Raw genomic sequence first — 13,299 nt, forward strand, 5'->3', positions numbered from 1 at the left:
GGTGTCCTGCAAGTTCCCAGTTGGGTCAGGGTTAAGAAGAGCTGCATCCATCAGATCTTTCGCCGTCGGGTGAAGACTGGTCCGGTTGAGGTGGACCTCTATTGAAGGTGCTGGCCTCATTGTTGGTTGGTGTCCTGCCAGTTCCCAGTTGGGTCCGGGTTAAGAAGAGCTGCATCCATCAGATCTTTCGCCGTCAGGTGAAGACTGGTCTGGTTGAGGTGGGCCTGTATTGAAGGTGCTGGCCTCATTGTTGGTTGGTGTCCTGCAAGTTCCCAGTTGGGTCAGGGTTAAGAAGAGCTGCATCCATCAGATCTTTCGCCGTCGGGTGAAGACTGGTCCGGTTGAGGTGGACCGCTATTGAAGGTGCTGGTCTCATTGTTGGTTGGTGTCCTGCAAGTTCACAGTTGGGTCAGGGTTAAGAAGAGCTGCATCCATCAGATCTTTCGCCGTCGGGTGAAGACTGGTCTGGTTGAGGTGGGCCTGTCTTGAAGGTGCTGGTCTCATTGTTGGTTGGTGTCCTGCAAGTTCACAGTTGGGTCAGGGTTAAGAAGAGCTGCATCCATCAGATCTTTCGCCGTCGGGTGAAGACTAGTCTGGTTGAGGTGGGCCTGTCTTGAAGGTGCTGGTCTCATTGTTGGTTGGTGTCCTGCAGGTTCCCAGTTGGGTCAGGGTTAAGAAGAGCTGCATCCATCAGATCTTTCGCCGTCGGGTGAAGACTGGTCTGGTTGAGGTGGACCTCTATTGAAGGTGCTGGTCTCATTGTTGGTTGGTGTCCTGCAGGTTCCCAGTTGGGTCAGGGTTAAGAAGAGCTGCATCCATCAGATCTTTCGCCGTAGGGTGTAGGCTGGTCTGGTTGTGGTCGGCCTGTATTGAAGGTTCTGGCTGTGCAGCTGCAGTTCTGATGTTCCTTGTTGGATCAGGGCTCAGTGCCTCATTGGCCAGGTGCTTTCCCAGCAGGCATGCCTGGTCTGCGTGGGATCAGTCCTGTTCTGCAGGTACAAGTTGGGTCAGGGCTCAGAGTGGCATCTTTCAGGTGCTTTCCCAGCAGGTGTGCTCTGGTCTGCGTGGGATGAGTCTTGTACCGCATTGGTTGTTCTCTGTTTATGTCTGTGGGTTCAGCTTCCGTGGAGCGCCTCTGTTTTATTGTGAGGTTCAGTTCATGAGAGCCAAGGAGGTGCTCGCCCATTCTTGGCAGTAAACCAGGCAGCATGGAGGCTCTTTGGGTGTCCTGGCATCACTCTCCTCCCTACCCGGGCGTCAGCCCTCTCCAGGCCGTCTCTCCCTGCCGGGACTTCCCCTGGGATCACACCCCGAGTTTCTCCCCCTGAGGGGGGATGGCCGGAGCTTGAAAGCCCATTGGCTGCTGAGGATTATTGTGGGAGGCCCGGATTTCAGAAGGAGGTGGAGGAGGATGAAGAACCCCTGGGACCCAAACACTTGGATGGAGAAGAGAGCGAGAAAAGCAGTGCCCAAGAGCGCACTCTGCTACACCATGCGCGGGGACGCTGCAGAGGTGCTGCCGCTCCTGTTTGTCATCCACAGCCCGCTTCCTGCAGGTAAGCCGCCTCTCAACGCCCAGCCTGGGAATGACGTGGCCTCATGTTTGCTTATAAGACAAACTCCAATGCCGTGGGTCTATGATGTGCGGGATCCATAGTGCCTGGAAGATGGCTGCGGCCTGTGGAATAGTGGCTCGAAGGTACTGCGTTCTTATATAGCGTACCAAGCTTAGAGAGCGGCCGCCCCCATAAGATAGCTCAGGGGGTTGGTGTGCTGTATGTGTACACTGGGAGTGCTGTGTGTGTTCACTGCAGTTCATCCTTCCAAGGTTCAACTGAAAGAGCAGCTGGCCCTCGTAAGATAGCTCAGGGGGTTGGTGTGCTGTGTGTGTTCACTGCAGTTCATCCTTCCAAGGTTAAACTGAAAGAGCAGCTGGTCCTGGTAAGACAGCTCAGGGGGTTGGTGTACTGTGTCTGTACACTGGGAGTGCTGTGTGTGTGTGTACACTGCTGTTCATCCTTCCAAGGTTCAACTGAAAGAGCAGCTGGCCCTCGTAAGATAGCTCAGGGGGTTGGTGTGCTGTGTGTGTTCACTGCAGTTCATCCTTCCAAGGTTAAACTGAAAGAGCAGCTGGTCCTGGTAAGATAGCTCAGGGGGTTGGTGTGCTGTATGTGTACACTGGGTGTGCTGTGTGTGTTCACTGCAGTTCATCCTTCCAAGGTTCAACTGAAAGAGCAGCTGGTCCTGGTAAGATAGCTCAGGGGGTTGGTGTGCTGTATGTGTACACTGGGTGTGCTGTGTGTGTTCACTGCAGTTCATCCTTCCAAGGTTCAACTGATAGAGCAGCTGGCCCTGGTAAGATAGCTCAGGGGGTTGGTGTGCTGTGTGTGTTCACTGCAGTTCATCCTTCCAAGGTTAAACTGAAAGAGCAGCTGGTCCTGGTAAGATAGCTCAGGGGGTTGGTGTGCTGTATGTGTACACTGGGTGTGCTGTGTGTGTTCACTGCAGTTCATCCTTCCAAGGTTCAACTGAAAGAGCAGCTGGCCCTCGTAAGATAGCTCAGGGGGTTGGTGTGCTGTGTGTGTTCACTGCAGTTCATCCTTCCAATGTTATTTGTAATGAATCCCACTGAAAGGGTCACTGCTGCGGCACTATCGGCAACGGCAAGCGCTATAGGTAAATAAGTTACTAAGAAAACAAGCACTGTAAAAGTCAAAGGGTTTGCCCTTGATGGAGGTGTGCACAAACGCAAAGGATGGTGGCCACACCCATCTATGTCCTCACACAGGCTGTTTGCAGTCCTGGGCTTTCCAAAGACAGCAATGCACTCTGGGACGTGTAGTGCTGGGCCACAACACGCAACTAGCGAGACTGACAGACGCGGCTCCGCGGACGCGCACATGAAGTCCAGGGCGGCGAGGGATGCTGTGAGGAGGTAATCCTCAGACAGACACACGACGTATGTGATACATACATGCCGATAGGCAGACAGAGCAACATGCCTACCGACATCCATGCACATAGAGCAAAGAACATACACCCATGCATGCACAAACAGATGGTACTCACGGACGTCGTGCTATAGTGAGTGCATGCGCTCAGCACCTTGGACCATGGAAGGTCAGTGGCAGTGAGGAGTGATGCAGGGAGGGGGGAGCAGGGTGCAAGAGGGGAGCTAGGGAGGGGGTCTGGGGATGGGGTAAAGGTGTGGATGACCCTAACTCGGCACAGATCACATGTGGTGTGTTGTGTGTGTGCTTGTGGGTGAGTGTGTTTTTTTAATTTTTTTATTTCAGTAATTTTTTATTGAAAAGAAGAGATTTGTATATACAAGGTGCAGTATACAGGGGTATAGTCAACAGAAAAGCAGGAGCGCCCCCGGGGGTGGAGACATAGCAAGAGGTCGCAACGACATTCTGGGCCGGTGGGGTTACATATTGTTCGTATAGTCGGTGATTGTTCTTGTCTGGGCCCGCGGCCGTCTCCCCCGACCTTCTGGCCGGTGGGATTGCATATTGCTCGTATGGTCGGTGATTGTTCTTGCCCCGGCCCCTGGCCGTCTCCCCCGGCGGCGAGAAAGGAAGGAAAGAAAGTAGAGGAGGAGACATGTATGGCTGTGATGTTGGATGGAGCACAGTGCTTGTTTTCGATTGAGACTGGTCAGGATCTTTACTCGCTCAGGAGGTTCTGAGCTGACTAGACCGCTAGTTGGCTACGGTGGCTTGTGTGAGGACAGATAGTTATCCAGTGAGAGCCACATTTCGCACTTTGTGTGGGTTTGGGGTGTATGGTTGGAGGTTATGGTGTCCGCTCCTCGTAGGAAGGTGACCCAGTTAAACCAGGCCTTGAAGGACGTCTTCCCTGTGTCTATCCAGTTGTTCTTTCCAGTTGTTCAGGACCGTCTTGGCCGCTGCCGTGAGTAGGAGGTCAGTCAGGTCTCTGTCCTCTCTGGATTGGATTGTTGGGGCCATGAAGCCTGAGGCTAAGCTGTGAAATTCTAGCTGGAGGGGGATGCCTAGCATGGGGTTCATAAGTTTGCTTATCTTGTGCCAGAATTTTTTTACTTTGGGGCAGTGGAAGATTAGGTGGGCCAGATCGCCTTTCTGCCCGTCGCAGTTCCAGCATGTGTCGTTTTCACGGACACTGATGGACGCGAGGCGGGCGGGGGTCCAGTACGCCTTGTGTATTAGCCAGAATTTGGTTTGGGCTAGGGTGGTGGTGACTTTCTTGTTCGAAGTTGACGTCCAGAGGTTGGACTTTTCTCTCTTGCTAAGTGTTCTGTCTAGGAGTGATTCCCAATATGCTATGGCCTTGTTGTTCAGTTTGGAAGTTCCTGGGCTCAGTAATTTGTAGAGGTGCGATGTTTGGTGTCCTGTTTTGTTTAGATTAGTGGCATATTGTAGGATTGGGGGGTCTGCTTGCTGAGGTCAGCCTTTGTGATCGCCACTTTTATCTTGAGAAAGTTATACAGTTCGATGCCTTCTAGTTTGTATTTGTTCTTAAGTGAGTCGAAGGTGGTGTGTGTCCCTAGGGTATATAGTTGAGTAACAGTGGAGATGCTGTGCTTGTACCAGGAGTGTATGTCTAGCGTTCTCTCCCGGTATTTTATCTTGGGGTTGAACCATATAGATTCCCACTCAGTATTCCTAATGCCTGTGTCCATTTTCTTGTCTATTTTAAGGAGGGCGATCCTGGTGTTCTTGAGTAAGGGGTTGTTGGCGATCTCGGGGTGTTTGGTCGCCGTGAGGAGGGCGATGGGTTCCAGCCCTTTCAACAGTCTCTTCTCTAGTGAGAGCCATGCTGGGGTGTATTCTTGTTCGGGGGTTAGTCAGTACAGTCCTTGTTTCGCTATACAGGCAGTTTGGAAGGTTTTAAAGTTTGTTATGTTTAGGCCTCCTAGGCTTTTACTAAGCCTGAGTTTTTGTAGGCTAATTCGGGGCTTTTTGTCTTTCCACAAGAACTTGTTTATTAGTTTATCTAGTCGCTTGTGGAAGTCATCTGTGTTGGTCAGCGGGAGCATATTGAGCATGTAGTTCACCATCGGGGTTAGCATCATTTTGATTGTCTCTACTCTGCCCCACCATGTGATGAATTTGGGTGACCATGCCTCTATTCTCTCTCTCAGTTTGTTCAGTAGTGTCGATTCGTTCTGATCTAGTGTGGTCTTGAGGTCTCTTCCAAAGAGCAGGCCTAGGTACTTTAGGGATTTTTTCTGCCATGCTAGCCCCGAGTTTCCCAGCACCGCTCTGGTTGTGTGCACGTTCAGGGGTTTGCATTCTGATTTATCTCTGTTAAGTTTGTATCCTGATGCGCGTGCATACTGCTCTATGGTGGCCATAAGAGCGGTTATTGACTGGTCTGGGTTCTCGGTTGTGATTAGGATGTCCTCCGCATAAGCTGCCAGTTTGACCGTGTCACCCCTTATCGGCATTCCTGTGATGTCTTTGTTGGCTCTTATCATAATTAGGAGTGGTTCTAGGGCAAGTAGGAAGAGGGCCGGTGATAGCGGGCATCCTTGTCTGGTGCCTCGTTCTAAGGTGAATGGCTCTGATGTGCCGCCGTTGACTACTACGCGTGCTTTTGGCTCGCTATATAGTGCTAGCACCATCTTCCTATAGTTAGGTCCCAGACCGAATTTTTGCATACAGCGGTCCAGGAATGGCCAGGACACTCTGTCGAATGCCTTTTCTGCGTCTACGGCAATCATAACTGCAGCGTTATTGCTTCTGGAAGCATGATTGATTAGGTGGCAGAGCAGTCTGGTATTATTATGGGACATCCTGTTTTTGAAGTAGCCTACCTGCGAGCAGTGTATGAGTTTGGGTAGGAATGTATTAAGTCTGGTCGCTTGTATTTTCGCATAGATTTTGCAGTCTACATTTATCAAGGAAAGTGGCCTGTAGTTCTTGGGATATTGTCGGTCCTTCCCTTCTTTTGGGATTACTATGATGTTGGCTTCCGCCATTGTGGGTGTAATGCAGCCTTTTTGGACGCAGCTTGAGAAGACTTCTGTCATTGTGGGTCTAAGTAGGGGTAGGAATTGCTTATAGAATCTCGCTGTGTACCCGTCCGGGCCTGGGGCTTTGTTTTCCTTGAGGTTCCCCACTGCCTTTTCTATCTCGTCGCTTGTGGTATCTGATTCGAGTGTCTATCTCTGTGTGTCTGTGAGTGTGGGCATTGTGATCTTATCTAGGAGAGCTGCTCTGCCGTCTTTGGTTAGGGTCTGGTCTTCTTTGCAAAGCTGCTCGTAGAAGTCTTTGAACACTTTTAGGATTTCTTTGTTTGCTGTCTGTGATTTGTCTTTGGCGTCTGTCACTGCCGCTACTGCGTGTTGCCTTTGCTTGCTTTTAAGGTATGAGGCAAGCGCTTTCCCTGCTTTGTTGGCGGTGCATAGGTTGATGGCTTTATATTTGTTTAGCCATGTTCCCGCCCTTTCGCTAAGAATTTTGTTCAGCTCATACTTCTTTTTCGTCAGTGTTGTGAGGGTGTTCCTGTCTCTTAGGTTAGCTATGTGGCCCGTCTCCAGGCCTTTTATCTCCTTTTCCAGGTTTGAAATCTTATTGTTCCTCTCTTTATTTATTCGTCCTTTGATGGAGAGAATTTTACCCCTGATCGTTGCTTTTAGGGCATCCCAAAGGGGACTTCTATCTGTTTCTGGGTTGTCATTGAGTTCCAGGTAGTCTCTTATGGCCTCTTCTATTTCTGCCGTTGCGTTTGTGTTTTTGAGGAGGTCGTCGTCAAACCTCCATCTGCGCGTTATTCTTTCCTTATGTCTACCTGATAGAGTCAGGCTGATGTGTGAGTGGTCTGAGATGGACCTCAGGGCTATCTCCGTTTGGTCTATGAGGTGGGTGTGTGATTCTGAGATTAGAATGTAGTCAATCCTGCTGTAGGAGTTATGGGGGTGCGAGTAGAACGTGTAATCTCTGCCGTCTGGATTCTGGAATCTCCAGGGGTCTTTGAGTTTAAGCCTAGCGCACAAGTTTTTCAGAGTGCTCCCCCTTTGTGAGCTGTGGCACTGTCTTAGTGGGTGTCTGTCTATGGCTTGGTCAAGGACCTGGTTTAGGTTGCCCGCCACTATTAGGAGGTCTTCTTGCGGCAGTGTGCTCAGTTGGTCTTCTACCCTCTTCCAGAAGTGTTTGTCTTCAGTGTTAGGCCCAAAGATGATTGCTACATGTATTGTCTCCTCTCCCTTTGATAGGCTGGTTATCAGGACCCTCCCTTCCTCGTCTGCGTATGAGTCTTTTAGTGCTAGCTTTGCCCTCTTATTAATTAGTGTAATGACCCCGTTTTTTTGTTGTATGCTGGCGAGCCTATTACCTCCCCTATCCAGTTAGCTTTGAGTCGGCCTATGCTGTCCGCAGAGAGTTTTGTCTCTTGAGGGACATATACATCACTTTTTAGTTTGGCAAGGTACTCCAGGACCTTCGTTCTTTATACCGGATGGTTGAGACCCTTAACGTTGAAGGATATTACTTTGATGTTGGCTGAGAGGTGGCTTTGCTGGTTGTGTGTCATTCTATGTGTTGTGGCCCTCGCCTTATGCTTGGTGGTCTGTTGTTGGTGTTATTGGTTTGTCTCGTGTGCAGAGCTCCGTTTGTCTTGGTGTCTATGCCTCTGTTGCGGTGTTGTCTGTCGGTGCTTGTTAGTAGTTGCTTGTGTTCTCCCCTTAGTGGAGGGTAGTGGTCAAGAAATGAAGAAAGGAAAGAAAAAGAGTAGAAAGTAAAGAACACCCCATATATCTGCGCCCGACCCCCCTCCCCGATCTTGAAATTTTCTGATAGCGCTTTGTTGTTCTTGAAGGTTACATCTTCGATATCGCTTATGCGCCTCTCTGCTGCTTCTATTCTAGTGTTGGTGCTGTGTAGGTCTGCTCTTATTGCTGTTAGTTCCAGCTGCATGTTGTATATTGTTATTTTTGTTTGTTTGGCCACTGCATTACCTTCATTTACCCTTTTTAGGATCGTCTATAGGGTAATTGCTTCGCTTTTTTGCTTTAGTGGTGACTCCGGCGAATCTTTCCTATGTTTTTTCAAATTGTTATTGGGTTTTCCTTCGTGGCTTACCATCGTGCAGATGCCTCTTCTGGATTGGAAGCTGCCTAGTCTACCTTCTTTTTGGATTGATGCTAGGGCCTTGGCTGGTTCAGTCTTTGGAGTGGGGACTGTGTGGAGCGTTCTGTACCTGCTAGGTTCTCTGATGTTCCTCGTCCTCGTTTTCGTTTTTGCTCCTGCCATCGCTTTTATTGTAGTGCTTCCTTTTCCTTTTGTTGTGGTTGTTGTGGTTGTTGGGCTCTACTTGTCTTGCCCAGTGCATCTTGTTGCCCCCTTTTCATTTTCCTTTATCGCAGATCGGTGGCGCGTCCGCTGGAGCCCCTTCCACTTGTCCCGCACAGGTGTTTCTTCGTTTTGCTCTACACTTGTGTTGTGTTGTGATTGTGGGCCTGTGTATCGCTGCCACTTCTGGCGCGTTTTGCTTGGGGCTGGCGGGGTGCTGAGTTTGCAGATGCACCGCTTGCTTGGCGCTTCCTCGTGGCGCTTGCCCTACTGATCCCCCTTAAGTTCAGTCGGTGAGCGCTATTGGTGAGTTGGTGCCCTGCGGGATGGTTGCCTTCCTTCGCTCGGCGTTCCCCCTCTGTTTACCTTTCCGCCCCTGTTGTTTTGCTTTGTTGTTTTGCTTTAAGATGGCCGCGCCCTGCGTTACTTTGGTTTCGTTTTTTTTCCTAGCTTCGGTAGCCCGGTGTAGTCTGACGGCAGTAGGAGCTTGTTTGCGCGCTCTCGCTGAGGTCGCGTGTCGTTCTGCAGTCACTGGAGGGGCTGTGGGGGGCTTTCCTCTCCGGGTCAGCGCTACCTCGTAGCTTCTTTCACTCGCACTCGCCATCCCTTTTGATTGCTTCCAGCCCTCTTCCACCCCTTGTTTATTGGCTCCAAAATGGCCGCACCCTGTGTTAGGTTTCGGTTTCGTTTTGGCTCCGGTATCCCGGTGTGGGCCGGCGGCTGCAGGAGCTAGTTTGAGCGCTCCTGCTGGGGTCGCTTACAGGTTGCTGGCTCTTGTGGACTTTTGCTGGAGTTTTGGAGGGGTTACGGGGGCTCTTTACGCTGGGGCTGTGCTCATCTCTTCACTTCTTCACTCGCGCGTGCCGTCCGCCATCTTGTTAGGGCTTCTGATTCCTTCGTTTTCAGGAGGGGGAAGTTTCCAATGTTGCGCCGTTGGCAGCTAGTCCGGGATCTCACTAGGCTCTTTACCTTTCCGCAATGCTCCGATTTCCTTTTTGTTCTAGGATGAACTCATTTGGCTGTCTATATTCGCGGCTGAAAGCCTCGGGGCTCTGGAGGCATCGGAGCTAGACGTCCGTCCGCATTGCCGTCCAAGACACGCCCCGCGGGTGAGTGTGTTTATCAGAGTGAGCGTCAGTGGTCGAAGTGGGGAAAAAAGTAGGGGAACTGTGGGTGGAGAATCAGGGGGCGGGAATAACACAAGATTGAATCAGTGGGCGGAGTCAGGGGTGTGGCTAGAAATTGCAAAACATACCAATTTTTAGTACGTTTAGCATTTCACTGACCATTTACAGCTTATAACTATATTTAATTCAAACAATGGATAAACAAACATGTTTATTAGAAGTTTAATTCAGGAAAAAGAAAACACTCATAGGGAATGCAGGTTTATGTAAAGCTTTGAAATATAAGCTGGAACAACATGTTACCTTAATGCTTTTACTCTCAGTGTTCAGAAATCCAGGAGTATTTTTTGTCTCAAACATTGAGGCCATGAATACAGGGCCCCCCCTTACACATGTGTTAAGCAGGGCTCAGAAGAGAAAGGGACTCTTCAGGAGAATCTAGACTCATGGAAACCCACAAAGGCTCCTTCATATTCATAATAAATCAAATGGAGGGACGAGGAAAGCTTGTCCTATCTGTTCCCCGAGATTCAGCATAGGAAATCAAAATTGGATAGGACACTTGTTACCACTTTTACACAGAGAAAAGTATTGTGAAACCCTCATAAACGTAGTGTATAACGAGAAGCGGTATATGTTGTTCTCCGCCCCACACAAACGTTTTGGCAGCAATCATCGGGTTAAACAAAGTGTGTATTGCCTAGCCTCGCCCGAGGCTTTCTCTGGTTTTTATAGTGGCAGTCTCCAGAGATAAAAATTCGTATAACCCCAACAAAAAAGGCTCAAAAAAGAATAAAATAGTTTCCAACCGAGTGAGTTACTCTTATTTTATTAGTATCGGTGGATAACTAAATTAAAAGAAATTGGTATGCTCGCTGGAAGGTTAGGAATCCATAGCATATATAACTAGCATTGACAAAAAAGTCGACATGTTTCTGCTCTATTGGCCCGTGGGTCTAAGAGCATTCGTCAGGACAAGGACAACAATGAACAAAGATCTACCTATCACTATTTGTGACGTAGGAGGGTAGAGGTATTGATTACAGTCTTACCCTTATGAGGTTCTATGAAGTCACCTGTAAGTTTAAAGAAAGGGTTGGGGTCACTAATGACATTTACCAGTGTATTATTTAAAAAGGAAAAACATTGTACCTTTTATCATGCAAATTCATAAAAAGACAAACTCTATTTAGAGTATTAAGAATAAGACGGACATGTTGGCGAATTAATGGTGGCGACTGGTTGAGACATTTACAATTACAGGGAGTGTAACATACCTCTAATCAGGTGTACTCGAGTCTGTGAACCTGATAGAGAAACGTGATAGAAAAACGTGATAGAAAATCGGCAGTGGTGTGTTCAGCACATTTTGTAATCATGATAGAGTCTGTTATACCCCATGTGAGGTCTTACCTTATTATTATTTAAAAAAGGTTCCCTCAGGAGATCCCAGGCTATAACAGTGTCGGAGAGACAAGATGTTAGTCATTCCGATACTATAAAGACTAAATAAGCGAGGGCGGTAGGGGGACAGCGACTTACCCGCAGCGGAAATGTGTTCCGCGTCTTGTGCTGGCTCTGCCTCCTGGACGCCGAGACCACGTTTCCAATGGCGTTTTTACTCTGCTAGTCATGGAGATAGAAATGGGACTTTTGTATATATTCGTGGAAACACACTAAAAGTTGGTTTTAGAAATGATTGTGTTTTGGGGGGGCGGAGCTAGCCGGCGTCGATGGCGGACGTGTGAGCTCTCGGCTCCTCGCTTAAGCCCCTTAAAAATCCTGCAAACTATCCTGCTACATGCCGAATTGACTGGGTTCGGTGCCTGGTGACCCCCGGTGGCCCCCTGCCTCGATTGGAAGGCCCGGAGTGCCGGTGGCTGTGAGTACCGACCCGCACAAGATTGGCGACGGAGAGAGGCGCGGACCAGGCCTGAAGCCGCGGTCTGCCCTGTGGCGCTGGCCGCACGACGTCACCTGACGTGCGGCCCTGACACCCGGAGGAGCCGGAGAGCGCAACCCGCGGATACTGGGGCGGAGCACGATTCGCATGCCCGACAAGGCTCATTTGGAAGAACAGGTGCGGGGAAGATAACCCTGCAGGGACGCTAACATTAGCACGCCAGTCGAGGCCGGACATTGTGCTGGGTGGTTGGCGCACCCTGACACGAGGAACACACCGGAGGTTACTCCTGCGACGCAGACGCCATTTTAAGCCCGCCAGTGCCACCGTAGCGGGGACTGCGGAGTGTGAGGTACCCTACGCTTGCGGCTTTTGCTGGACATTTCCAGGGTGAGATCTGCTCTGGTGCTGAGCCCCCACCATGGGGAAGAACGAAGCAACGCAAGCGAAACTCTCGTTTGACCGCCGGAAAACGAGGGGGCCGGAGTCACAGGCGGCGGAGTCCTCCCCGAAGGGTGGTGCAGCGTCCTCGACCCCTGCGGACCTTAGAGAGCTGCTAGCGGCGATGGAGAAAGGAATCCAGAACAGCATAGAAGCGGTGGGCTCCAAGATCGACGATTTATCGTACCGCATGGACCGCATGGCGGAACGTGTGGACAAGCATGCCGAACGCCTCGACATGGCAGAACGGCGCCTCACGGAAGCGGAGGAGGCACAGACCGAGTGGGACAAAGACCGTCGACAATTCGGCAGGTTGCTCCAGGTGATCAGAGATAAGACCGAGGACTTGGAAGCGCGCTCCCGCAGATCGAACATTCGCATAACGGGGGTGGCGGAATCAACGCAGACAGGCAAGATGGAGCTCTACGTGGAACGCCTGCTGAAAATGCTACTTGGGGAGGAGGCCTTCTCCCCAATGTTCATAGTGGAGAGAGCGCATCGCACTTTGGGCCCTCAACCCCAACCTGGTCTGCCACCCCGACCCATAATTGCCAAGCTCCTAAACTACAGGGACAGAGACACGGCCCTGCGACTGGCTCGGGAGAAAGGACAACTGCAGGTGGAAGGCATGAAGATATCACTGTACCCCGACTTCACGGCCAAGGTACAGGAGGAACGCCGTCAGTTCATACCGCACAAGAAGCAGCTGCGCGAGCTGGGCCTGGACTATGCGATGCTGTACCCGGCCAAATTGAGAATTAACACCGGCGGGAAATCGTACTTTTTTACGGACCCGAAGGAACTGCAGAAATCACTGAAAACTTGGGCCAAAGAACGCAAGGAACATCGACAGCGACACGGCGAGGACTTGGGGGAGGCGTCCCCGATGGAGGAACAAGACTGAGGCATCACGCCTGCTTTCTTCCCTGTCATAACGTATTTGTGGAGTAAGACTCTGTGGATGCACTCGGAGTCTCCCGGTGGTGGGCTGTGGCCCGGACTCGACTAGTAACAATGGCCGGGAGACGGATGGAGAAGCGGCGCAATGACTCATGCCGCGTGCTGTTCGTTGTACCATTTACTTATGCCGGTGAGGTGATCACTATGTTATGATTGGAAACGGGTGGGGGGGCGGGGGGGGGAACCAGGTGCATCCAGTTTGAGGCATTACAACACGGGGGGGCTGGGCGGGGGAACGGAACTGGAGATAAGTGAACTTTTGCACCACTGGTGGTTACTACGCAGTTTCGGCACGCTTTGCCCCTGTGCTTTTGGCTGAGGAACTCCCCAGGGAGTTGGGACTAGTATCGCCCGCTACGTTGGGGCAGTTGTATTGATGGGGACATGTGGGGGGTGCTGTCTGGCCGGGTTGGGGGTGGTCAGCTGTGGGTGGGGAGGGGTCAGGGGGGAGGGTGGATGGTCGGAAGTTGAGGAGTTTGTTGTTCGGGAATTGAAGGGCCTGTGGTTTGCTATGGATGACTGGCGAAGGATGTGTGAGAATGGGCGGAGTGTCTGTCTGCCTGCCTTGTGTGATGATGTACTGCTTGGTGGT

The 13,299-nt window shown here is 50.8% G+C and overlaps 1 protein-coding gene across 1 annotated transcript in view; it reads left to right on the forward strand.

Annotated features, from left to right (window-relative positions):
• Positions 1–1,434: 1,434 nt before the first annotated feature.
• LOC147709986 (class II histocompatibility antigen, M beta 1 chain-like) overlaps positions 1,435–13,299 on the forward strand; it is a 224,576-nt gene continuing 212,711 nt past the window's right edge. The window contains exon 1 of the mRNA XM_086919915.1: positions 1,435–1,556. Within this exon, the coding sequence (XP_086776041.1) occupies positions 1,442–1,556 (115 nt within the window). The 5' untranslated portion in view covers positions 1,435–1,441. The remainder of the gene's footprint in view (positions 1,557–13,299) is intronic.

The sequence above is a fragment of the Lissotriton vulgaris genome, chromosome 5 (assembly GCF_964263255.1).
Source record: "Lissotriton vulgaris chromosome 5, aLisVul1.2, whole genome shotgun sequence".
NCBI lineage: Eukaryota > Metazoa > Chordata > Amphibia > Caudata > Salamandridae > Lissotriton > Lissotriton vulgaris.